The sequence below is a fragment of the Jaculus jaculus genome, chromosome 12 (assembly GCF_020740685.1).
Source record: "Jaculus jaculus isolate mJacJac1 chromosome 12, mJacJac1.mat.Y.cur, whole genome shotgun sequence".
NCBI classification, from domain to species: domain Eukaryota; kingdom Metazoa; phylum Chordata; class Mammalia; order Rodentia; family Dipodidae; genus Jaculus; species Jaculus jaculus.
In genome coordinates this window covers 37,676,092-37,702,061 of record NC_059113.1, presented here as the reverse complement: position 1 = coordinate 37,702,061, position 25,970 = coordinate 37,676,092, and the positions used below count along the sequence as shown (strand labels likewise).

The 25,970-nt window shown below is 36.8% G+C and overlaps 1 protein-coding gene across 3 annotated transcripts in view; it reads left to right on the top strand.

Annotated features, from left to right (window-relative positions):
- The window catches only part of Map2k4 (mitogen-activated protein kinase kinase 4), a 125,060-nt gene that overhangs the window by 71,129 nt on the left and 27,961 nt on the right, over positions 1-25,970 (top strand). For all 3 annotated transcript variants that reach the window (XM_045131347.1, XM_045131346.1, XM_045131348.1), the window contains 4 exons: positions 9,475-9,594; positions 15,288-15,407; positions 20,461-20,512; positions 24,040-24,167. In XM_045131347.1, the coding sequence (XP_044987282.1) occupies positions 9,475-9,594; positions 15,288-15,407; positions 20,461-20,512; positions 24,040-24,167 (420 nt within the window). The remainder of the gene's footprint in view (positions 1-9,474; positions 9,595-15,287; positions 15,408-20,460; positions 20,513-24,039; positions 24,168-25,970) is intronic.

Genomic DNA, 25,970 nt, shown 5'->3' with positions numbered 1-25,970 from the left:
CCTGCCACAGTAAACCCTACATGGCAGAGTTTAGGTAGTGTTGGTTCTTGTCATGGTTGAGAAGTTACCTGGATAATTTGGAAAAACAGACCAGATGTTTAAGGTTAAATGTGTAGGCTAGGCTGAGTGATGGGAGCATGTAGGTTCTGTGCTGGGTTTCTAATGTTTCTTTGTGTTGATCTATTTAACTTGACTTGCTCCTTCGATCCACTATATTCTTCACCTCTCTTATTTAATTGATTTAATGATTTTAATCCTGGTCTCATCACTTGATCCTTGATACATGGCTTTTGACTTCAGTGTTCTTCACTTGGAATCCAGATGCTTGGTGGAAAGGACAAGATCCTCCTGGTGACAGTATCAGCAGTGTAAAGCTTAACTCTTCCCTACCATTTGTTGATTAGGTAGGCCTCTGCTCAATACAAACAATAAAGCAAGTGTGTCACTGCATGACTTTTCCCCAGGACATGTTTATTCACCCCAGAAAGGCCACCACCTATAGACTAAAGAAATAGTCCCACACAAGTCTAGCATGGTGAACCAATTAGATTCTTGGGGTTTCTTACAGGAGCATGGGTGAGGGATTACATCAAAGGCAGCTACATCCCTGAAAAGCCCCATCACACATGGTGATCACCCAGGAGAGCTTCATTCCTTCCTGCTCAGCGTGAAAGCAGCTCTGCCTACCAGAGGTCACTTCTGCCCAGTAATCTTCCCTGCTTCCTGAGTCTTGTAAATCTCCTTTACTTCCTGAGTTTTATGAGTCTCCTCACTGTAGGTGGAAATGTTTCAACAGAAGGGAAGTCAGGAATCCAAAAAAATGTGGCTTTCATTTTCCCACCACTCTGGAAACTGCCACTCTATTAAAATTCCAGTAGTAAATAATTTCAGAGGGTCAGTAATGATTGGAGGAGCTTCATTTCAGTGTGTAAATATTGGCTTTACCTATTATGGAAACTTTAGGATGTCTTTAAATTGTAAAAGTTCCTTTTTGGTGACATAATGTGCTTTATTTGATTAAACAAATCTCTGTGGGATATAGAAGTAATGGAAATGTTTGAATAGATGACCCAGTGTTGTATGGTCCCACTTGATTGGCTAGATCATCTCTCAGTTCATGATATAATGTATAATATAATGCTGCTTACAAGATATGTTAATTCAAATGAGCAGTGTAAATGGAGCATGTAGAAGAATGGGTAGATTCTAAAGATTTGGCATAACTGCCCTTTAGACAGGCTTGATTTTCAAGTGCATGGTACTTCAGTACTCCCCCCCCCCCCCGCTGCACCACCAAAAGATTTGTATTAATAAAGTAGATATAATCAGTACTGTTCTGCTTGGTGTACAAGGTAGGAGAACCTGAGAGGAGTGGTCAGGTGTACAGAGCCCCCAGCCTTCCTATATATGCATATTGGAAGCCCTCTGAAACCAGTTCAGAGGGAATGCTAGCAGTTGGAGTAAGATTGTTTAGAAATGGCTGCTATATAGGTGGATTCTAACCAGTTATCTCACATTTTAGAACTTATTTGTATCTAGTTTCTGAAACTGACCATTGCTTAATTGGCTCATCTGAATTAGATACTGAGTTATATCTGAGCAATATAGTTGGAGAAATGCTAACCTTGTTACACTTCACTCTACGTGGGGAGCATTGTAAGTGATACTTGAATTATTTCCTGCATTTTTTAAAACATTCTTGCTGTTTTATGTCCTTGAAGCCCACCATACCTCGGATTTGTACTTTTGTCATGCTTATTGTCATGGGCACTGAGCTTCAACATGTCATTGCTTTTTAATGTGTATACTGTGGTTAGTAAAGAGGAGGAAGGATGCAGTACCCTTACCAAGGCATGGCTTAACACACACTATTTGTTACTTTGTGACATGAAAGCAAATTTTCCATCTTACCATCATTCCAAACACATTACTTTTTTTTTCTGGTTGGTTTTAGCTGATGTTGCCATCTGTTTTCCTTAATGGTGACATTGAAGTGTGTGATCTGTGTAGCAGACTCTAGCATCTAAGGATGAGCCTGTGGAGCAGGGATTTAAACCTCACACCATCTGTGGGAGGTAGAATTTGTTTGAATTTGTAAATCAGAAAAAACAAAAATTCTTGAGACTGGAAATATTATAGCATATTGTCAGGCAGTGCTTTTTGGTACTTTGTCCTATCTTCATTAGAACTGAATTGACTGGGCATTTTTGCTGAGCAAGGTTTGATTGTAAGGATCAAAGTAGTGGGGACACTTTGGAATCTGAGGGTATCCCCTTTCATTATTTACTGTGTTTAGCATGAATAGTTAATGAGCAATAATGTGTTTATGGCATAGTAGAATTAGCTGTAGCTCATAGGGCATGGATAGAAACTTCTTTCTCTCTTTCTTTTTTCTTTCTTTGTCTTTCTTTCTGCCTCCCCCTCCCTCTCTCCCTTCCTGTGAGGGTGGGGTGCTGGTGAATTTCACACATGGCCTTGCACATACTCTATATCTGACCTGTGTCTTCAGCCTTGGTTACATCTTCACAATACTATTATTATATAAGATGTGTGGTTCTTTTTCTCTTCTGATATTACAATACTATTGATCCTTTATTGTATCACTCTTTTCTGGAGAAAGGTTCTGTTGAAGGTGCCCTATAGTGTGATGTACCAGTTCTAGAATTTCTGAATGGGAAATACTTGTCAAGTTCTGCTTAGAATACAAAGGAGACAGCTGTCATCCCTGGGGTGGAATGTCGATACTGACCTTAAATGATTGGAAGGGTTGGGGCTGTGTAGAACAGTGAGCTTCAGGCACTAAATTATAAGCTTTAGCTTATTGTACATCAGTGATCGCTGGTACCAGATAGCATTGCTGAAGAGGAAATACTTTGTAGTATTCTGAATTTGGTTGACAGTAAATGAAAATATCACTTTGTCATGATAATGGACAGATTTCTAGTAGTTTGTGTAATTTTGTTCTATGCCAATTTGTTTTATTGGGGGCCCAAAGCAATCTCTAAAGTGATACACTGATCTCTTCAATAGCTATAGAGTTCATCAGCTTTCTGAGCTTTATTATTGTCTGTGTTCTCATTTCTTATCAGAGAACTCACCTCTCTTTCTTTTGGATACTCCTATCTTACGATGAAGGATGGATCGTTCCTCAGGAATATGAATTCCCTAATTTCCTTTTAAACACCTTCCTGTACTGCCCTCTGTACCCTCAGCTGAGCCTTAAAGAAACCTGGCAAGAACTGGTCATGTGAGGATTTCAAACACTTACCTACCAGGACTAGGGTTGTTATCTTTCCCCATTTTTGTGCTTCCCTACATGTTATTCCTGTATTTGTTTTCTTCATTTCAAAATAAAGCAAAAAAAAAAATAGCAGTTAGAATTGATAGCCATTTTGTAAGCATGTCTTCTTTTATTTCCCTCCCTTCCTCACTTCTTCCCTTCCTCCCCCTTCCCTCCCCTCTTCCCTCCCCATCCCCCCTCCACATTTTCCTTCCAGGGAGAAAGTGATGGGCACATCAAGTCCTCTGTCACTGCAAACAAACTCCAGACGCATGTTCTACTTTGTGCATTTGGCTTTACATAGGTACTGTGATATCAAACCTTGTGCACCAGGCTTTGCAAGCAGTGCTTTTTTAACTGTTAACACTTCTCTCTAGCTCCTCCTCCTCCTTTTTTAAAAACATTTTGACAACTTCCATAAATATACACAATGTACCCTAATCATAATCTCCTCCTATCACTCTCCTTAGTCATATTTCCCTTCTTCTTTGCCCCTTCTTTTCTATTAGTCCCTCTATTTTTTTTTTTTGTTTGTTTGTTTGTTTTGTTTTTCAAGGTAGGGTCTCACTCTGGCTCAGGCTGACCTGGAAAATTCACTATGGAGTCTCAGGGTGGCCTGGAACTCTCAGCGATCCTCCTACCTCTGCTTCCCGAGTGCTGGGATTAAAGGCGTGCGCCACCATGCCCGGCGGTTTAGTCCCTCTATTTTTGATGTCATCAATTTTTTTTTCTTTTTCCCCGCCTATTATCCAGGTCTTGTGTAGATAGCCTTTGTGTTGCTATTTTGAAGCATGTTTACTATACTACCACTACTTACTCAAGTCAATTCCTGGTCTCCTCAGCCCTTGATTCCTGGTATGTTTGCTGACTCACCCTTCTTGCCTGGAACATTTAGATTTTAGGAACTGATATATGTCATATGTATTGTGGAACTACTATTTAAAATCAGTAGATGTATAACTTGTCAATTTTCCCAACACTGACTCTTGCATACATAATGACACATTTTCCCTTTCTCAGGTAATCCAGGGTGCCTCCACACACACACACCTATCACTCAGGATATAGAGCTTGTCTTCTGCCTAACCTTTGCTCATAGCTTACTTGGGCTTAGTGGGGTGGGGGGAACCTGGGTGGATCCGGAGAAAATAGTCGTGACATGAGGACAAGGAACATTGTAGAATGATGCTATGTTAATTAGTGCATGTCTGATACCTCGATTTTAGAGATTTGGAGGTAAGCTAACTTTGAATCAGAACTTTGATTCTTTTGAATTGAGGACCACTGTCAGATTAGGTATTTATTGTGGCACCTAGGCAAAATGCACATTGGTAACCTGCTTACAGTAAGTTTATAAGGGAAAGGAGGACCTTGTAAGCCTTTCTTACTTTGCTGGCTGTACAATTTTATCCTTAGCCATTGCATGGTAGACTATCTTCTTTTACCCCCCCCCCCCATTTGTCTTCCTGGCCTTACTTCCTTAGCATACTCTTTCTCTTTATGCTTTTTTCCCTCTCTCTTTACCCCTGCAAATTAATCCAGGCAAGGAAGAGGGGAAGAAAGTTACCATGATGGCTACATTAATTTATTATCTCAGTAAAAAGGGTTCACAATTAGTTTTATTTTAGAATATATACTGATCATTTTCAGTCTCTTGTTTGCTTTTCTCTGCCATTCCAGCCTCTTGGTCTTTCAGTGAAGTTAGTTGTTTCTTTAGTCCATTTTCACCTTAATAATGTCTTAATGTCCTTGAAATTTTTTCATACTTTCTATTAGTTTTGTTGCTAAACATTCCTCCTTGATATATCCTAGCAAAGTTATACGTGGAGGTGAGGTTTGTGGGGTTTAGAAATGATAGTAGGGGGAAAAATGAGGTTAGAGAGTGGTGGTGGTGTATGTATACAGAGAGCTTTGAGAGCTCAGTGCAGAGTTAGAAAACATTTAGAACTGTACCTCATCAATTGAGTTGCTCAGTGTCAGCAAAAAGTATATTTATACTTGAAATTCAAGTTGTTGAAAGTTTAGACGTTCAGTAATAGGGATGTAACTCAGCGGTAGATCGATTGGCCAGTTTCCTCAAGGCCCTGGGTTCCATCTTGAGCACCACCAAACATATGTGAGGCATTCCATATGAGGTCAAATAACTTCTAGAGGCCATTGTGCAGATATCTTTCAGCAACTTCTTGGAATTTGGGCTAATTCTGTTACACTTGGACTATTCTCCAAGTAGATATTCCTGTGTTTTATAATAAGATAGGGGGACAAGATGATAATTTCTTTTTTAAAAAAGCTTAGCTTATTCCATGTGACTTTTGTTGTTGTTCTTTTGTTTCTGTTTTTGGAGGTACGGTCTTGCTCTAGCCCATGCTGACCTGGAATTTACTATGTAGTCTCAGGGTATCCTCGAACTCATGGTGATCCTTCTACCTTTGTCTCCCAAGTGCTGGGATTAAAGGCATGTGCCACCATGTCTTGCTTCTGTGTGACTTGTTAATTTGATAATTGCAGCCTAGTATACATAGAGAGTTCTTAGTAGCTGAATGTGCAGCTCTTCCAACCTTGTGGCATGAATTTGCTTGATACTTTTAGAAAAGTAAAGCTCTTTGTTTTTAATTTAAGAATTAAATATAATAATACTAGTCCTAAAACTATAGAACTGAAAATTTAATTTATTCTTTTCCCTTGTAATGCTGGTTGGAGCCATACTGGCATTTCTGATTGCTAGTTGCATGCTGATCTTATTGGCATTTACATCTTTAATATTTTATTAGCTATCAGAATGACTTTGAATATAAATCTAAATAATTTAAAAATATTTTCTTTGAGGATATAAATTTCTTCACTATAAAACAACTTGCATATGCATGATAGTAATTCTTGTTTTGATTCTAAGTGGTTTTCTTCTTGTTGCATCACATTCAAATAAAGTAAATGCAGAAATATTCCAAAGGTACTTTTAGGATTAGATGAGAGATGTGAACTGTTTTTTAAGAGTGCAGTTTAAACTTGTCCTGATGGAATAAGTATAAGCTAGGTTATTTCAGTAGTTAATGACAAGTGAAGAGCTCAACTCTGTTATAGAGACAATAATGAAACTTCTTTAAAGATGTAGTGAAGACTTTAGAAAATACCTTTGGACATCTTATCCCGTGCTTTTATATAAAAGAAAAAGGAAAGATGTGGGAAAAAAAGGACCCATATCAGCATCCATCTTACTTAACTGAAATTTATGATACAAGCAATGGAAATTTCTCCGAAATAAAAGTCTTATAAATAAATTTGGCTTCTGAACATTGATAGTATATTCTAGTAACATAGTTGGCTTTATCTTTGCAGTTCTGTTTCCCTGTGTGCCTGACAGGTTTATAATGGGGAGGAAAGTCTGTTCTATATGCGTTCAGTTTTCCGAAGCTCTGTTCAGAAGTCACAGCCTTGTTTGTTAAAAATGGTAGAAATTTTCCCCATTGATAGTATTTTGATTTTCCACAAGTAAACGTTTCCTGGAGTGACGTTTGTTACTAAGTATTCAATATACTTCATTAATAAACCATCAAGCTGAATTGGTGGTTGTTTATTAAGTATTCTTCAACTTGAATAATTTATTGAATTCTTAAAATAAATCATTAACTTGGAGTTACTGTTATTCTAGGTATATGCTTGTAATTGTACCTCTTGTGGGGACTGTCTACTAGACATTTTAAGTTAGTTTACTTTATTCATTGTTCACATAAGATAAATATTACCACTCAACCCAAAAACTTTAGGGTAATTATTGGACTTTCTTACTCAGTCCAGATTAGTAATAGCACTAGCTGCTTTTATACTTGCAGCCAGACACTTGAACAGAATGTTCAGAGAACATGAGGAGATGTTAATCTGCTTCAGAGCATTCAGGAGCACCATCTTTTTCATGTTAGACCAGTAATTATCCTGGCCCATGATGTGTAGAAGTGACACTGAGAACCTATGGCACATGAATAGATTTTCCTGCCATGTGATAACCTCTGAGTTTGAGCTGCTCTAGGAACCATGTCCACATAGTAGTTATTAATGTCAGGGATTGTCTTAAACTAGTTACCTGTTATATGTAGGGAGATTAGTGAGGTTTCTCATTCATACAGTAGTGAGTGTCCTTTAGCAATAATAAGTTTCTAAAATCACCGTCTAGAAGCCAAACATTGATAATAACTGCTGAGATTTTTACTGTGGTATGCTTTCCAAGACTTAGATAACTATTAGTACAAATGTAAATTTAGAAAATCTATGGAAGCAAAAAATAAGCCAGCAAAGAAGATATGTTTTAATAGTGTTGTATAAGCATGATGCAGTATATTTTCATGTGTCAGTATACCCATGCAAGTAAAAATAGAAACATAAGCATAGAAAATTTTAATAGTAAGAATCCTCTAACAATTGTAAAGATAGTTTTAGTTTTAATACTTTTATCTTTTATCTTTCCCAGTCAAAAAGTAGGTTTGATCTTCTGCTTGTCTCCGATTACCAGTTCTGTGTTTTAAATTATGAGATAAAATGGGTTATTAAAGCTTTTTTAAAAACTTTAAAAAATCAGCGTGAGGAAATATATTCACAACTATGCTCTCAAAGTTATATTGTTAAATAGGAATAAATAAAATTCAAGTTATTACTATATTATTCTTCAAAAATTATCAGTGAGCAAACCCAGAACACATCTCTGCTCCACTTTGGCTCTAAAAAATAGTCTTTTTGAGCTAATAAGCTACTGATGATTTATAAGCAAAACAGTTTCCAAATTATGATGTCAATGAGAATGAAAGAAAAATTTAACTCCATCTGAACTAACTTATCCTTTTCTTTTTCATTCTTATTTTTATACTCATTTGTTTGACTGATATTCCTGGTAAAAAATAAAAGCTAGTACATTTTATTTGGTATGAAATATAGCTAGCAAGTAGCAATTTTTTATATGTGGAGTATATAGAATTCCTCATACAGTGTAAAAAAATAAAACTGAGAGAACCTACTTCTATTCTTTAAGTAATTGCTTATTCTGATGTCACATGGAATACATCTTTTGTATTTTCTGTGCCTCTGGCTTCCCTTCTGTAAAATGGGCTCAAGAATTTAATTGACTGCCTTCATCCTTTTCAAGAACATTGAGGACAGATACCTCGAAGGCTTTGGAGGACAAAATGCTCCCTTGTGTATTTTTGATACTAACTTGCCTTGTAAGTATGTGCTATATGTTGTGCACAGTGATGCGGTGTGACATTGTGAACTTTTTTATGAGAATAAAAGTTCTTTGCATGCCTTAATGTAAACTATAGTTCCATTTTATTACTGTTTTGTATTTTCTGAACCTGATTCTGTCCTATCTCACAGTGCCTTGGGGTATGTTTTTTTCTGCTTCTGTGTTTCTTACATGGTTCTTGGCTGGGAGGTGGGAGGTGGAGGTTCAGATGTTTCTGGTGGTCTCAGATATGTGCAGAGATATTGGACAGTTTGGTTAGAGGTATATTATCAGTTTAGGAACAGATAACAAGAACCCTCTATTTTTCTATATTTAGGATTCCCCCCGCCCCCGAGGTTTATGATGTGTCCTGCATGCCTCATCACAAGTAAAGTCTGGTGACCTTCTTGTCCTTAATGTACAGAAGGCTTAGTGAGGGAAGAAACTTCCCGTCCAAGATTGAAAGACCTAGCTCCTTGTGTGTGCGCTCCCTGTGTGCTAGCGTTCACTCCTACTGTTCTGTTTCCCACTCTCAGTGAATGAGGGTGCTGTGGTGTGAGGATGCAGATAGTAGAGAGGACTGCTCTTTCATTGACCCCATGCAATTTGGAAGTGATGTTTAAAAATATATACCTGGAGCTATATGTATAATTTTATATCAAAACTGTTATTCCACTTTATGACATTTTCTGTATTTGCATGTGGGTATAATTTTCACTGCCCAAGAACTTTGTTGTGTAGCTCTACATTATCAGTGAATGTTTGTGGTTTAAAAGTCTTGTTTCCTTAAAAAAAAATTCCTAAGTGCTATTTTGTTAAATTTTTGTAATCAAACTTACTCTTGTAAAGTATATGTTAAGATAATAATTTTCCCATTTGTTAATGTTTGTGAAATTGGGTAATTTTCAGTGTTGTGAAGGAGGCTTTATTCAGATTTCTAAAACTGGTTTTTGTTTGTATGACATCTCTTGTCATTCTTTTCCAGAGAATACGGTCAACAGTGGATGAAAAAGAACAAAAACAACTTCTTATGGATTTGGATGTAGTAATGCGGAGTAGTGATTGCCCATACATTGTTCAGTTTTATGGTGCACTCTTCAGAGAGGTATGGATAAACCATTTGGATTTTAACTGATGAATGAATATCTAACCAAGACAGAGAAGAGGATAGCAGGATTAAATTCTAATCATTAGCTAAGTGCCATCATTAATCATAAGCTGGTCCCACATCATTGTAGTTCAGAAGTATGTTAGCCTACATATTTATTTCCATCTACTCATGGTTCTTTGGATGAAGTGATGAAGATCATGTGTACAAACATAACGATTTACATATATTTGTGGTTATTTCTGATTCCTATAATAACAAATTTATCAATATTTTTTGTTCATTAATAGTATTTTTATGGGGGGTAGTTTTTTTTCAAGGAAGGGTTTCACTCTAGCCCAGGCATACCTCTAACGTACTCTGAATCCCCAGGCTGAGATAACTTAACAGCTCTCCTCCTACTTCAGCTTCACATCCAGAGACTAAAGGCATGCACTGTCATGACTTGCATAATTTAAATTTTAATTCTTTTATTTTATTTTAGAAAGAGAGAGAGAATTGGCATGCGAGGGTCTCAGCCACTGCAATCAAACACCAGATGTTTGTGCCACCTAATGGGCATGTGTGACCTTGCATTTGCCTCACCTTTGTGCCTCTGGCTTATATGGGATCTGGAGAGTCAAACATGGGTCCTTAGGCTTTGCAAGCAAGCTCCTTATCTGCTAAGCCATCTCTCCAGCCCTAATTTAGATTTAAAAAACATATTTTAAAGTTAATATTTTGGTTTCCTTATACTTAGTTCTTGTCCCACCCACCTGCCCTTTTCTATTACTCTTCCACACTGTTAGTTATCTGCCTTTTCCCAAACAGTCCTTCCTTTCTGCTTCCCCATCAAAACTGCATTCCACTTTCTGTTCACCCACTTTCCCCTTCCTTTAGGTCTCTTGCTTCTCTCTGAGCATTTCCTTTCTATTTTAATGTCCTATGCACACGTCTGTATTCTGCATGTGAAAGAAAAGATACGTTTCTGAATCTCTCTCTCTTTGCTTAACATGATTTCAATGTTATTCATTTTTTTCTGAAAATTAAATCATTCTCTACAGCTAAATAAAATTCTATAATGTATAAATAAACTATATGGACCAATGAATAAATAGTTCTCAAAGGAAGAAATACTAATAATCAATAAATATTTGGGAAACTTCTTAACTTCCTTTGCCACCAGGGAAATGCAAACTAAAACTGCACCCCAGTCAGAATTGGCTTCATCAACAAAACAAACGGTAACCCAGTGAATGTGTGGCTCACATCTATAATCCCACTACTTCAAAGACTGAGGTGTGTTTATTTTCTTTAATTATTCATCTGTGGATGAGCATCTAGGCTCATTCTATACCATGACTATAGTGAATAGAGCGACATAAGCATGGATATGCAAGTATATGTGTGGTATTGAGTTAGAATCCTTCAGATTCATGTCTGGGTGTCATACAGTTGGGTCATTTTTAGTTTTTAGGAGACTTCCATACTGGTTTCCATAGTGGCTGTATCAGTTTACACTCCTACCAGCAGTTTATAAGGGTACCTCTTTCCCTGTATCCTCATTAACATTTGTCTTTTTGCAGAGGGTGATATCTATCTGTCTGTCTATAATTTTAGTTTTTAGGCAGGGTCTCACTCTAGCCCAGGCCTACGTGGAACTCACTTTAGCCCACGGTAGTCTTCTAAGTAGTGGGATTATAGATGTGAGCCACCATATCCACTGGATTGCTGTTTGTTCTGTTGATGATAGCCAGTTCTGACTGGGATGTAGTTTTAGTTTGTATTTCCCTGATGGCAAAGGTGGTTAAGAGGTTTCCCAAATATTTATTGATAATTATTATTTATTCCTTTGAGAATTAATCTATTCATTGGTCCATTTTTTTAATTTTTATTAAAAGGTATTTATTTATTTATTTGCAGGTGCACACACACACACACACACACACACGGTGGGGGGGGCAGAATGGGCACACCAGGGCTTCCAGCTGTTTCAAACAAGCTCCAGATGCATGTGCTACATTGTATATCTGGCTTTACATGGGCTTTGGAGATCCTACCTAGGTCATTAGAATTTGCAGGCAAATGCCTTAACCACTGTTATCCATTTATTAATTGAACTTCTTTTGGTATTTAATTTTTGGAGTTCTTCATAAGTTTGAGATATTAATCCCTTGGCCAGATAATATAGCTGACAAAGAAAGTCCTTTCCTTTGCCAATGTCTACAGTGGTTTCTGTATGCTTTCTTTACCATTTTCAGAAATTTGCCTTTTATTTTAAGGTCTTTGATCCATGTTGTGTTGCTTTCTGCAAAGAGTAAGAGACATAGGCCTAATTTCATATCCAGTTTGTCCAGCATATTTGTTGAACAGGCTTTTTTTTTTTTTCTCCTCCCAATGTCTGTTTTGGCTCCTTTATCAAAGATTTGGTATCTGTAGCTATGTGGATTTATTTCTCAGTCCTTTACATGTGTCTTTGTTCTATGTGCCTTGGCCTCTTGCTGAACAGCAGATGCTTGTACCACTTTCTGCATCCAGCTTACATGGGTGGCTTGGGAAGTGAAGCCTGGGCTGTAGGATTTACAAAGAAGCACTTTTTGACAGATAAGCCATCTTCCCAGCCCTTTCTTCCTTATTATTAATACTGGTAATTTGTGTTTTGTCTTTTTCCTTCTGGATTGGTCTGGTAGAAATTTTTTAATTTTATTAGCCTCAATAAGCCAGCACTCACTTTAATTCATTTTCTGTATTATCTTTTATTTTGGGGGAGAGATTTCCTTTGCTCAGATGTTTACAGTTACTTGGCAGCATTCTATATAGTTTTTTCATAAGGATTTTTTCTCTCTTGTTCAATATATTCCTATGTGTCTTTCAGTTTTAATTTCTATTGTTTTAAATATTTTACTTTCTAACCTGTTTTATAGAAATATGTTACTGGGTTTATCTGGATTTTATCTTTAGAAACCTTACATTATTTTAGTAGTTTAGTATTTCATCATCATCTTCCTTTCTCTGTCAGTAATTTTCTTCCTTTTTTTTTTTTGAGCTTGGGTCTCACTTTCAGCCACACTGACCTGGAATTCACTCTGTAGTCTCAGGGTGACCTGGAACTCAACAGCTATTCCTACCTGTGCCTCTTGTGTGCTGGGATTAAAGGTGTGCGCCACCATACCTGGTTTATGAGTAATTTTATATGCAGTCATTTCTTTTGTGTTTCAAGCATTTGCTTGTGCCATCTTTGGACATGAGAGTAATGTTGTTATTACTTTTTCAGGTAGCTCAGACTATTTCCCTTCCCTTCTCTCACTTCCTTCTCTTCTTTTATTAAATGTAGCTCTTTTTGTTGTGTTTTTAGTTCTGGGTGAAAGCTGCTGCCAGGGAGATAAAATGTTTCTGTTAGATTGTGTACCCTAGGAACTACATGTACTTCCCTCCTGTGGAGCTTAGTGCTTTCTGAAATCTCTTCTCATCCTCAGTTCTCAGTTCTTAGTCTTCTTACCCTTATTCTCCCTATTTCCATGCCTGTCTTTCTTTTGGTTTGTGTATTTTTCTGTCTGTTCTTTCAACATTGTAACTGGAGCTTTTAGCATCAGGCACTTGATTTTATATTTCATATTTATTAACTCACCAGAAGCAGCTTATGGAAGGAATGAGTTAGTTTTTGGCTTAAAGCTCCACAGTGTAGAGTCTATCATGCTGGTGAAAGTATAACAATAGCAGGAAGCCACCACCATATCATTACACCAGCAGTGAAGGAGGGGGAGAAAAGAGAAAGAGAAAACACACAACTCACCAAACATGGCTGTGCTAGAAAACCTTAAGTCTCACCCCTACTGACACACTTCCTCACCATTCAAAAGGTCCCCCAACCTTCCCTAACATCCAGCTAGAGATTAAATATTCAGTCACATGAGCTATAGGACATATTTTACATTCAACCACCATTTTACTTTTCTTGCACAATCTTTTGAGAATAGTTGAGCAGTCTCATAGATGCTGGAGGAGGAGGCCTGGTGGGGTAGTTACCTTCACATTGTTGGGATAAAGCACCTGACCCAAAGCAGCTGATAATTGTATTGTGAGTGTTAGCTGAAGAGAAGACAAGGCAACTGGATTCTTCTTATGGCTCAATCATAACTAGTCCAGCATCTTACTTACAGAGCACTAATATCTTCTTTGATCAGTCTGGATTAGGCTTGAGGGTAAGGGGCTTTTTGGTAGAAAATTTTGAGGATGCACTAGATCCACAAATTAGTAACAGCATAAGTCATTTAAGTTCGTTTTTCTCATCACCCTCATAGTAGGTTTGTATTCATACACAGTTCTTTAAATGGACACACCTTATACAGTGTTAACATTGCATTTGCTGATAGTTTGTATTTTGCAAACCTCTCATAAACTGTATATTGTTCAAGAATTTAATTTTAGATAATCCTGTTAAACTCTGCCATTACCTCTTAGGAAATATTTCAGTGTTTCCTAGGTTATCTTTATGGAATATTGATTATACATTCTTAGTCATGATATAATTCTGTCAAATGTCAACACATTTGTAGAAGTCTCCCTGTATATGCAGGAGATAATTCTAAGACACCCAAGTGGGTATTTGAAATTTCTGATATTAGCAAACTCTGTATATTGTTTTTTCTTATACATACATATCTGTGATAAAGTTTAATGTATAAATTAGGCACAGTAAGTGATTATGAATGATAATAAAATTGAAAACTGATAACATCTTATAGATACTTAGACATAGCATTGGGAGATACTGTTTCATTTATCTGAAAACTGAGATAGCTACTAAATGACTAGTAGGTGTGTAGTATATAAAGCATGGATATATTGGACAATGGGATGATTCACATCTATAGTGGCAGAGGGTAGAACAACATAAGATTTTATCACCCCACTCAGAACAATCCACAGTTTGACACCTATGAATAGTTTATTTTTGAAAATTCCCATCAAATAGCAAATCACAGTTGACTGAAAGTTACTAATAGCATAGAAACTAAAACCTACATGTCAGGATGGCTGAGTGGTCTAAGGCTTACTCAGAAACTAAAACTTTTGCTAAGCAGCAACTTGGACATTTGTCTTGTTTTAAGGTAAAGTTGTTTTCATACTGGTTTAAAACCATATGAGTTTAATAGTCACCAGCAGTCACTCATTTAAGAATTGTCCAGCTAGAGGAGCCTATGGGTATATGACAGACATAACAAGGGAGTGGACTGTACAGTATGGGGTAGCAAGGGCTGTGTGGAGTCATCAGGCTAAGGAAACGTTGGCATGATATGTGTTTTATGTTAGACTAGACTTCGTCAAGAAGGGTTGTGTTATGTATGCCTTTGTGTTTTCTTTCTTTTTTGCTAACTTGAGAAGTTTTATTGGTTTTTCAGGTATCTGTTATCACTTTTATTTTTCAATGTGAAAGGATAGTTTTCTACATTTTCGTACTAATTTTGTGTTATGGAAAAGTTTGCAATTTCTATATAAGACTGTAAACATAGTTTCTATTTAAACCTGAGTAGGATATTCTCCACAGGGCTTTAATAAGGAACCAAAAGTCATAACCAGCTCAAGATGCAATGTAAAAAGAAAGAGGAAGAATTATTCCTAATTTTTATAGTTCTTTTTTTTTTTAAAAAAAAGGTGGTAGCCCTTAGTACTAAGACATACAATAACAATAGATGTTTGTTCTTTTATAGGGTGACTGTTGGATCTGTATGGAACTCATGTCTACCTCGTTTGATAAGTTTTACAAGTATGTATATAGTGTATTAGATGATGTTATTCCAGAAGAAATTTTAGGCAAAATCACTTTAGCAGTAAGTATCTTTTTGCAGACTGTTCCTTGTATACATAATGATATAAATAAATTCTTAGTGGTTTTGAATGCACATATTTGAGTGTGCTTTACCAATTGTTATTACCTGTCTATGGAATCATTTGTAGTAGGATAAGATCAGAGTCATTTCTTTGGGACAACTAACATAACAGGTCAGAAGAATACTTTCAAAATGTGGTCTCCATGAATACTAACAATGTTTTTGGTTTTGTATTTTTGGAAGCAGGATCTCACTTTAGTCTAGGCTGACCTGTATCTCACTCTTGTACTTCCAGGCTGGCCTTGAACTCACAGTGATCCTCCTACCTCTGCCTCCAGAGTGTCGGGATTAAAGGCATACACCACCATGCCTGGCATAACAGTGTTGTTATTCAAATCTCAAAACAACCAGAGTAGATTGCTGTAGCAAGTTTCTTTCTCATTGCTGCAACAAAACACCCAGCCAGAAGCATCTTTATGAGAGGAAATGATTTATTTCTTACAAACCCTTACAGTTTTGAGGGGAAGTTTTATCATGATGGAGAAAGCATGGCAGCTGACTAAGCAACAGGGTCGAGCTGTCTTAGGGAGCCAGCTCTCAACATCCAAGGTCCACCCCAGCAACATACCTCCACCACCAAGTCTCTATTTCCCATAGGCTCTACCAGCTTGGGTCTAAGTAGAAAGGTTAATCACAAACACTTGAATTCATAGGGGATATTTACATTCAAATCGCAACCTCCATAAGTAAGACTAGAAAAAGGTTATTTTATGAACATTTCTCATTTCTTTAAGTATTTTTAAATAGATTGTATTTCTACCCTTATTCCTAAGTTAATCAACATGACAAATCTCCCTGAAGTCACCAGTTGAAGCACTTAGGCAAAGTATGTTTCCTATGGTTTAATCTGATTAAAATGTTGACTATTTTTAACATTTTATCTAATTTGGTCAACTCACTTTTGCTAGAGCACCCAAAAATAGGTAATCTTGAATACATGTTTAGTTCTTAGAGTGAATTCATGATCACTTTTGTTCTGTAAATCTTTTCATTGGTAAGTGTTTATAATTTTTTTCAAAGGGAAAAGGGTAATTTTTGCGTAAAGCAAAATCTGAGTTAATGACATGTCCCGGGTAAGCTTATGTGTGAGCTGAGTCATCAGGAAATTGTGAAAAGATGTTGCATATCATGCCAGCTTCTTCTTTCCATCTGCTCCCCTCCCCCATATAGCTCATTTGCCAACTGTTATTTGCCATCTTACTGTTGCTAATTACAAAAGGTTAAAAGATACAGAAAATCTCTGAAGTGTATTTTCATTGTAAAAGAAACATAGATCCGACTTTTTAAACATTGAGATAAATTGTAACTATCATCTTTTAAGTTTGATAATTATGTAAAAATTTATCTTTTTGCTAGATAAAATTTTTATGTTTTATGGGTTAGCTCATTTTTAACACTTATGCTCTTATCTAATTTTTTAAAAAATAAAGCCTAAGTTAAACTAGAAACTTAATTATTGTTCAGATTATATGAACTTCTATGTTCCTTAGTTAGCCATTCTCCCCAGTGTACCAAGCCAATAGTGGCTTGGATTTTGCAACTATTTGTAATACTAGAATACAATAGTATATGTTGTAGTATATCACTGTACTATACCACAATAGAATAATGGGAGGAATTACTGGTGAGTGAATGTTTGTGTTGAATCAAGATCCTATGACTCTTAATTTTCATGGCAACTCAAGTAGTGTTCCAGTTGACAATTTTTTTTCTTTTTGTTTTTTTTGAGGTAGGGTCTCACTTTAGCTCAGGCTGACCTGGAATTCTCTGTGTAGTCTCAGGTGGCCTCAGGTGGTGATCCTCCTACCTCTGCCTTCCAAGTGCTGGGATTAAAGGCGTGCACCACCATGCCCAGCAGGTGATAATTCTAAAGCATAGAAAGGTTAAGCAGCTAATTGGTTTTGACTTTTATATTGTTCTAAGTTGTAGATGGTTAAGCCTGATACAATTCCCTATTCTTTTTTTTTTTTCTTTATTGGATATGTAATACTCAGTATGTAAACAGCATATGTTGGTATCATACTTAGCCTCTGTCCTGTCCTCCCCCCTCTGATGGGACCCTCCTCATTGGGGTTGCTAGTTATCCCCATGGAGATTGTGGATCATGCGTTGTGGGGTTAGAGATCACTTAGGGGGAAGAGGCAATGTCTCTGTGCATAATGTCCCAACTTGTGTCTCTAACAATCTTTCCACAAATTTCCCTTAGCCATGTTGGGTTTAGGTCTGTATCAGTGATGAGGTCTTGGGAGCCTTTGTGTCTCTGGTTTGGTAGGAGTTGAGTGTTCTCTGTGTCTGTCTCCTCCACCCTTGTGCTGGTGCCAGGTTCACCAGGAAAGCAGCACTGTTGCTCATTTCCCCAGTTACTCTATGGCTTCACTTGGGGCCCTGGTGAAGTGTGATGGGCCAATTCTCTCCTGAGGTTCTGCATCCATCTGAAAAAGAGAAGCAGATTTTCCAATGGAGAGTGAAGTCAGCTCCAGATAAATAGGATAACCATTATTAGTTTAGAGAGAATTTAATAGTTGTAGGTGGCCCTCTTGTAGCCCAAGATTTGTGAGAGCTTGGTATTGAAGAGCGAACTCATTTTTTGGATATGATTCTGACTTGTTTCCCCATTCCAGCTATAGGTTCTATTCCACTGAGTGAATCCATTGGCCAATTCAAGAGTAGTTAGTTACTATGTGCCGCTGTTGTACTTGGGTGAGCGTCATGTCTGGTTTTTTGCTGCTGAGTAGCTTAGACCACGAGTTGCTTGGACAGGTGTTAGCCATTTTCCCCTAGTTGCTTATGTAGCACCTTGTGGCAATGGATAAGCTAACTGTCTGGGGATTGACTGTCTTTCAGATTCCAGCCAGGTCACTCTCTGTTCCATACCAATAGCATATGGCTCATTGTGGATGTTAACCACATCTTGATACAGGCTAGGGCCAAGGGAAAAGAAGGAAGATAAAGACAGGTAATATAAAAGATAAAGAGAGAAAGAGAGAGAGAGAGAGAAACAGGAGAAGATTAAAGTTATTTTTTATTATACCCTCTCCTGGGCCTTTTGATTCAGGACCTGATGAAGGTTCAACCTTTTAGTCTGTCAGGATATAGGATTTTATGGTACCACTTCCGTTTGGGTCCAGTTTTGTAAATCCCCCCATACCCTCTCCTCCTACCACACCCTCCCTATTGTCCAGTCCTCAAGATGCCTCTTAGGTATGTCAGCATCTTGGGCTCATCCAGGTTAGGAGCCACAGATGCGTGAGACCAGTGCCACGATTGTCTTTCTGTGATTGGGTGAGTTTGCTGAGAATGATCTAAGTTCAACCATTTTTCTTCAGATTTCATTGTGTTACTTTTCCTTACTGCTGTGTAGAATTCCATTGTGTAGATATATATCACATCTTGGCTATCCATTTGTCTAATGATGGACATCTGGGTTGATTCCACTTCTTAGCTTTTATGAATTGAGCAGCTGTAAACATGGTTGAGCAAATCTCTCTGAACTGAGGCATGAAGCTTTTAGGGTAAATACCCAGGAAGGGAATAACTGGATATATTGGTAACTCTATAGTCAACCTTTTTAGGAGTCTCCATATTGCTTTCCACCAACAGTGAATGAGGGTTCCTATTTCTCCACATCCTTGCTGGAATTTTTCATTTGAGTTTTTAATGTTTGCTATCCTTAGTGGGGTAAGGTGGTATCTCATAGTTGTTTTAATTTGCATTTCCCTGATGGTTAGGGATATTGAAGATTTTCTTAAGTATGTATTTGCCATTTGTATTTCTTCCTCTGAGAACTCCCTGTTCAGTTCTCTGCCCCATTTTGTGAATGGGTTGTTTGATTTTTTTTTTTTTTTATTGTTTAGGTTTTTGAGTTCTTAGTAGATTCTAGAAGATAGGCCTGTCAGGTGTATAGCCAGCAAAAATATTCTCCCATTCTGTGGGTTATCTATTGGCTCTGCTTATTGTATGTTTGTTTGTGAAAAAACTTTCAGCTTCATGAGATTGCAATGGTTAAATGATTGTTTAATTTCCTGTGCTACCGAGGTTTTGTTCAGGAAGTCTTTTCCCACTTCTATATCATAGGAAGTTCCTCCTATTTTTTTCTTCCAGTAGTAGCAGAGTTTCCAGTCTCATTTTGAGACCATGACCCTATTCTTAATGTTAACTACTTTATAAGAGGTTGGCCATCATATTGGAAAATGAAGATAAAATTATTTTATCATATAGAAATGTATATATAATATATCCATCGATAACTTATTACAAATTTGCACCTATTGCCAGCATTGGTGATTTTCTTACAATCCAGCACACATTTAAAATTTCTTTGTATAAAGTCTCTTGCTAATTGATCATCAATGAATACATAAGAATAACTTTGATATATTACAAGTTGATATGTTTTATACATTCCTCCTACTAACAACTTGATGAGAACAGAGATTTGGTTTTTTTATAGCAAGTTGATTGGCCTGTTGCCATTCACTTTTTAAAGGAACCTTAATTTTCTAGACATGAGCAGTGATCGAGCAGCAGGATAAATTGGGGGTAAATTGCTCTACTGGCTGAGCAGGTATGCTGGCTCTGCAACATTCACTTTTAAGGGCTTAGTTGCCAGTGTGAGTGAAAGATTGAGAAACTGAGAGATGGGAAAATTACTATTGATCATAGAACCAGTTTTTTTGACCTTGTTGTACTGAATTTACTAAAAGTACTTACTTTTATTTAGAGGTTTGAGGTCTAAAAACCAATACAACTTTTAAATGACTTGCTAAATAAGTCATGGGTTTGTTTGTTTTAGCTGTCAGAAATAATCAAGCTGTGATCAAGCCCTTGGATTTAAAAGCATTTGGCACCATCAGTTAAAATAAAAATCATAGAATAGTGAAATACTTATCTGAAAAAAAAGAACTATATGGGCTGCAATTTATGATAACTTATTGTACTTCTTTATTAAAAAGGAACAAGTTTTTTTTGCATCATGTATTCTTTTTCTCCCTAGACTGTGAAAGCACTAAACCACTTAAAAGAAAACTTGAAAATTATTCACAGAGGTAAGTATGGATTCCTTTGTTACAAATAACAAAAGTCTTTCCGCTTAATAGGTTAAAAAAATGAAAATTACCATAACACTAATAAACTTTCCTAAGATATTAATATTTTAGCAAAAAATAAAAAATAAAACTCTAGGTATCTTAAAACTTTAGTTGTGTTCCCTTTGGGATCTTATACATTTTGTTCTAACTTAGTTATTTGGACTTAAAAATTAGATTTTTCTGAAAGTAGTAGTTATTATTATTATTATTATTATTATTATTATTTTGGTTTTCGAGGTAGGATCTTGCCCAGGCTGACCTGGAATTCACTATGTAATCTCAGGTTGGCCTCAAACCTATGGCAGTCCTCCTACTTCTGCCTCCCAAGTATTGGAATTAAAGGCGTTAGCCACCTACGCCCATCTCTGAAAGTTATTCTTACTTAGAAAATATTTATAACTAATAATAAAGCATTAACATGAACCAATAAAAATAAATTTAAGGGAAGGGAAAAAGTAAATGAATAACAGTCACTCAATTGTAAAATAAATAATTAATATACCTTTGTATATATGTAAGGCATCCAGGTTCCTGTCGACTTGCAAAGAAGAGTCTTAGAGGTTGTGCCTGCAAGCATTTTATTTATTTATTTATTTAATGTTTAATGTAATTTTTAATGTTTGCTATCCTTACTGGGGTAAGGTGGTATCTCATAGTTGTTTTAATTTGCATTTCCCTGATGGTTAGGGATGTTGAAGATTTTCTTAAGTATGTATATGCCATTTGTATTTCTTCCTCTCAGAACTCCCAGTTCAGTTCTCTGCCCCATTTTGTGAATGGGTTGTGTGATTTTTTTGTATTGTATTTATTTTTTTGTTGTTTGATTTTTTTGTAGTATATTTATTTAATGTTTAAAGTAAGCCTCTTTGTGTAAGCATATTTATTTATTTATTTATTATTCATTCATTCATTGTTTACTTCTTTACTTACTTCCATGCTAGGGATTAAGTACAAAGTCTCAGCTAGGCCTAGTGGTGAAAGCCTTTAATCCCAGTGCTCCAGAGGCCGAGGTAGGAGGATCATAGTGAGTGTGAGGCCACCTTGAGACTACCTAGTGAATTCTAGGTCAGCATGAGCTAGAGTGAGACCCAACCTCAAAAAACTTAAAAAAACAAAACAAAACATAAATACAAAGTCTTGTATATGCTGGTAGGCACTGTACTATTTAGGTATTTCTTCTAGCCCCTGCACTTAAGCCACTTAAGCATTTTAAAGCCATGGTACTCTCTCTTTTTTTTTCCCCCAGGTAGGCTTTCATTCTAGTCCAGGCTGACCTGGAATTCACTATGTAGTCTCAAAGTGGCCTTAAACTCATGGCGATCCTCTTACCACTGCCTCCCAAGTGACTGGGATTAAAGGCCTGCACCACCATGCCTGCCTTCCATGGTACTCTTTCTATTAAATATTTCTTCATTTTAAAGGCTGCTTCTATAAAATAAATTTCTCCAGCATTACTATGAATTGAAATTCCCCTAAAGCATGTTGTACTTGTAAGAAGATTGATTGGTATGATAGTAATGACTAAGCAGTACCACCAGCTCCCCATTATTACTTCTAGATATCCTGAAGAAGAAGCTTTCACTTCTCTTGAGTCTGTCTTAAAAGCTGGGACATAATGTCTTTGCTGTATTCTTATTACTCATGTGGATTCTCTCCTGCTAAGACTGGCTCCTATCAGGGAGCATGAAAGTTATCCCAGTAAACTAGGTTAGAGGAGAGCGCAGATATCTTGACAAGATACAAGTTCCTGAGAAAGCATGGAAAGGGTAGGAATGGGTAGTTTTGGAGAGGTAATCTCTTGGGTCAGTTACAGATGTATCTTTTCCAGATTGTATGAGTTATAAATAGGTGTTTTCTGGGTCATATGTGTAAATCTTTATTCATTGGTCCATGACACTGACAGTGAAATATGACTGTTTTGAGGAGCAGCAGTGGGAAAGAGGATAGCTGGTAAGAGAGCAGATGGACGCATACTGGTGCAAGATAACTGTCAGAGCGGAAAGGAGGTGGCTTTCTTCTCTTTGAGGGGCAATACACCTATTCTGAAGATAAAACTTATTTCTCAGGAATGAATCCAAGAAGAAGTTGGTTGGGAGGAGCTGAAGAAAGCCATTTAAGATCAGTAAAAAATCTGTGAGAAATGATTAAGCAGCTTCATTTATTGACAACAAATAATGTTCTTATATGTGATAAACTTCCTAAATTAGGCAATGCTTCACTTTAATAAAATTATGGTTGTATTGTGTGCATACCTTATATTTAGTTGTATAATTTTGGACATTTTTGTAAATTAGCCATTTTTTGTACATTAGAGTATTTACTTACAAAATTCATTCCCCTTATTTTGACTGTTAGGAATGTGAACCAAGTAATGAATATTAGCCTCTTGTGTAAGCATGTTGGAATACTTATATTTATTGTAAAGCATTTTTTCTGTTCTTTTGTATATGTGGTGTGTATGTATGCATGCTTATATGTGTGTGGGTACATAGGCGTTTGTGGGTGCACATGAGTGCATATGCAGGCCAGAGTTCGGTGTTGGGTATCTTAATTAATCACACTCTACCTTGTTCTTTGAGACAGAAACTCTTGTTGAACCTAACACTCAACAGTTGGGTTAGACTACCCTCCAGGGATTCCGTGTGTCTGTTTCAGTGCTGTGTTTCAGTTCCATGCCTAGCATGTTTGTGTCAGTGTTGGGGATCCGAACTTAGCTGCTCCTGCTTCCACAGCAAGCACTTCACCCACTGACCCATCTCCCCTGCCTCCAAAACACATTTTTAAAGTTTAATTTTGAGGTATTGGTATTGAGAATTTTTTCTGATTTCCAGTAGGGAAAAAGCACAGTTTTGTTTTATGTGTATGAAGATGAAAGAGAAAACGTCAGTAGTGATCTGAATAGTGGGATTATGCACATGGGCTTCTACTCCTTACCCTAGCTGTTATCATTAGGTATTTAAAATATCAATAATGGGGCTAGAAAGATGGCTCGGCAGTTAAAGGCACTTGTTTGAAAATACTGCTGTCCTGAGTTCAATTAATAGTACCCACATAAAGCCAGATGTACAAAGTGGCACATGTGTGTCTGGAGTCTTTTGCAGTGGCCCTACTCCACCTTACCTGTTTTCTTCTCCATCCCTCTGCCCTCTCCTAAACTTAAAAAAAAAAAAATTAATATTGCCTGGTGTGATGGAATTGCACTTTTAATATCAGCACTCAGGACATAGAGGTGGGAGGATTGCCATGAGTTCAAGGCTAGCCTGAGACAAAATAGTGAATTCTAGGTCAGCTTGAGCTAATGTAAGACCCTACCTTGAAGAACCTCAAAAACAAACAAAAATTAATAATCACTTGTGCTCAATGAAAAAGTTTTTAATTTCTTATATATACATGACTTTAAGGACTTTTCATCGCTTTTGCCTAAATTACTTCAAACAATGTCTCACTGGATTAATCGTATACTAAATGACATCTATCTCTTACAGATATCAAACCTTCCAATATTCTTCTGGACAGAAGTGGAAATATTAAACTTTGTGACTTTGGCATTAGTGGACAGCTTGTAGACTCCATTGCCAAGACAAGAGACGCTGGGTGTAGGCCATACATGGCGGTAAGTGTGAAATCCAAGCCTCCATGGTTTTGGAATAGATAACCCTTCTAGTATTACTTACTTGGGGGTGTTTTCTCTTTGAGGCTTAGTCCCCATGTGATAGTTAATATGCATTATCACCTAAGAGAAGCTCCTCTGGGTATTCCAAAGCATGTTTTCTGTGTGAGTTAACTGGGGTTGTAAGGCCCACCCTGAATGTGAGTGGCGCCACCTCCAGGGGTGGAAGCTCAGAACTGAATAAAAAAGACAAGGAAGTGAAACAGAACCACATCTATCCATCCCTGCTTTTTGACTGTCTGCTCAGTGTAACCAGCCACCTCACACTCAGCCACCATTCCTTCTCTGCCTTGAGAGGAAGTAATTGTAGACTAATTCAAGCACTAGGAATAAACCTAGTAAGGAGAACATATAGGTGTGGATAGGGGCAGAAAGGTAGGTGTCTTGTACTGACAGTTTTAAATGCAGGCATTAGGTTCCCACAGGAAATTCAAAGCATTGCCCCAGTGAGAAAAAAAATCAATCAATCAATCTCTCTTTCTCTCCCTCTCCTCCCCCCTCCCCCCCCCCACACACGGCAATAAATTCATTAGAAGTTCTCTGCAATAAAATATTTTTGTTAAGGAATGCATTTTTTCTTTAGGACATGATGCTCTTACATACTTAATAAACTGTTACAGTATAATTCAGATACTTTTGTATGTACTAGGAAACCAGAAAATTCTTGATAACTTGTGTTACTGTAATACTTATATTGGCCTGGAGCCCGATCCTCAATTGTCCAAGATATTCTTATAGTAAAAAAGAGAGAATGTAGTTACTCACAATCCATTTGTAAAATAAAGGGAAAAAAGTGAGCCGGTGTGGTGGCACATGCCTTTAATCCCAGCACTCGGGAGGCAGAGGTAGGAGGATTACCATGAGAGGCCAGCCTGATCTAGAGTGAGACCCTACCTCAAAAAAATAAAGTTTTTCTGTGGAGAGAATACACACACACACACACACACACACACACACATATCTATATAGATGTGTGTGTGTGTGTATAGTCTTTTTATGTATATGTAATTGTATTATATATAATGCTTTTCATTTACTTTGTATGCATTTTTCTGGTTTGACACATGTTCATATATAATGAATTTAGCCATTAACAATCATTTAAATTTCTGTTTATATCTGCTTAAGTTTTTTAAAAGTGTTATGTCATGTTAAACACTGCTGGAATTGGTTTTAAACTTAACACAATTCTGCTTTATCTTTTCTTGTATAAATAGGTTTTACACGTTTGACCCATTGGGAAAAGTTTTATCATAGTTTGTTTTCTTAGCAATTGTTAAACATTGTCAGAAGTTTGCGGTTAAGTCTTTGCTACAGTGATTGAACAGAGCAGGACCTCCTGTTAACATAGTAGGTTTTTAATGTGTAATTTTAAAGTTAATAGTACAGTTAAATACTATTATTCTTTTTCTTATACTTGCTGATTTTCTAGTAAATAATCACTTGTGTTGGCATAAAATAGAACTTTAGGTCTTTATTATGTTTTCATTATCAGGGATGTCATTTGCTCTAAATTTTACCTTTCTTGTATTGAATTATAAAATCAAAGTATTTGATGTTGGTGAATCCGCTATCATCCATTCTAGAGATTGAGCTCAGGGCCTGATACTCCCAGCTGAGAAAGCAGTTTTCACGTTTCTGGTCACTGTTATGTCTTGAAAATTTTTTCTAATTAAGGTTAAAAGTAGTTGAATTTTATTACATATTTAAATTAAGTTAAAGCTCCACCACTCCAGCCCAAGAATT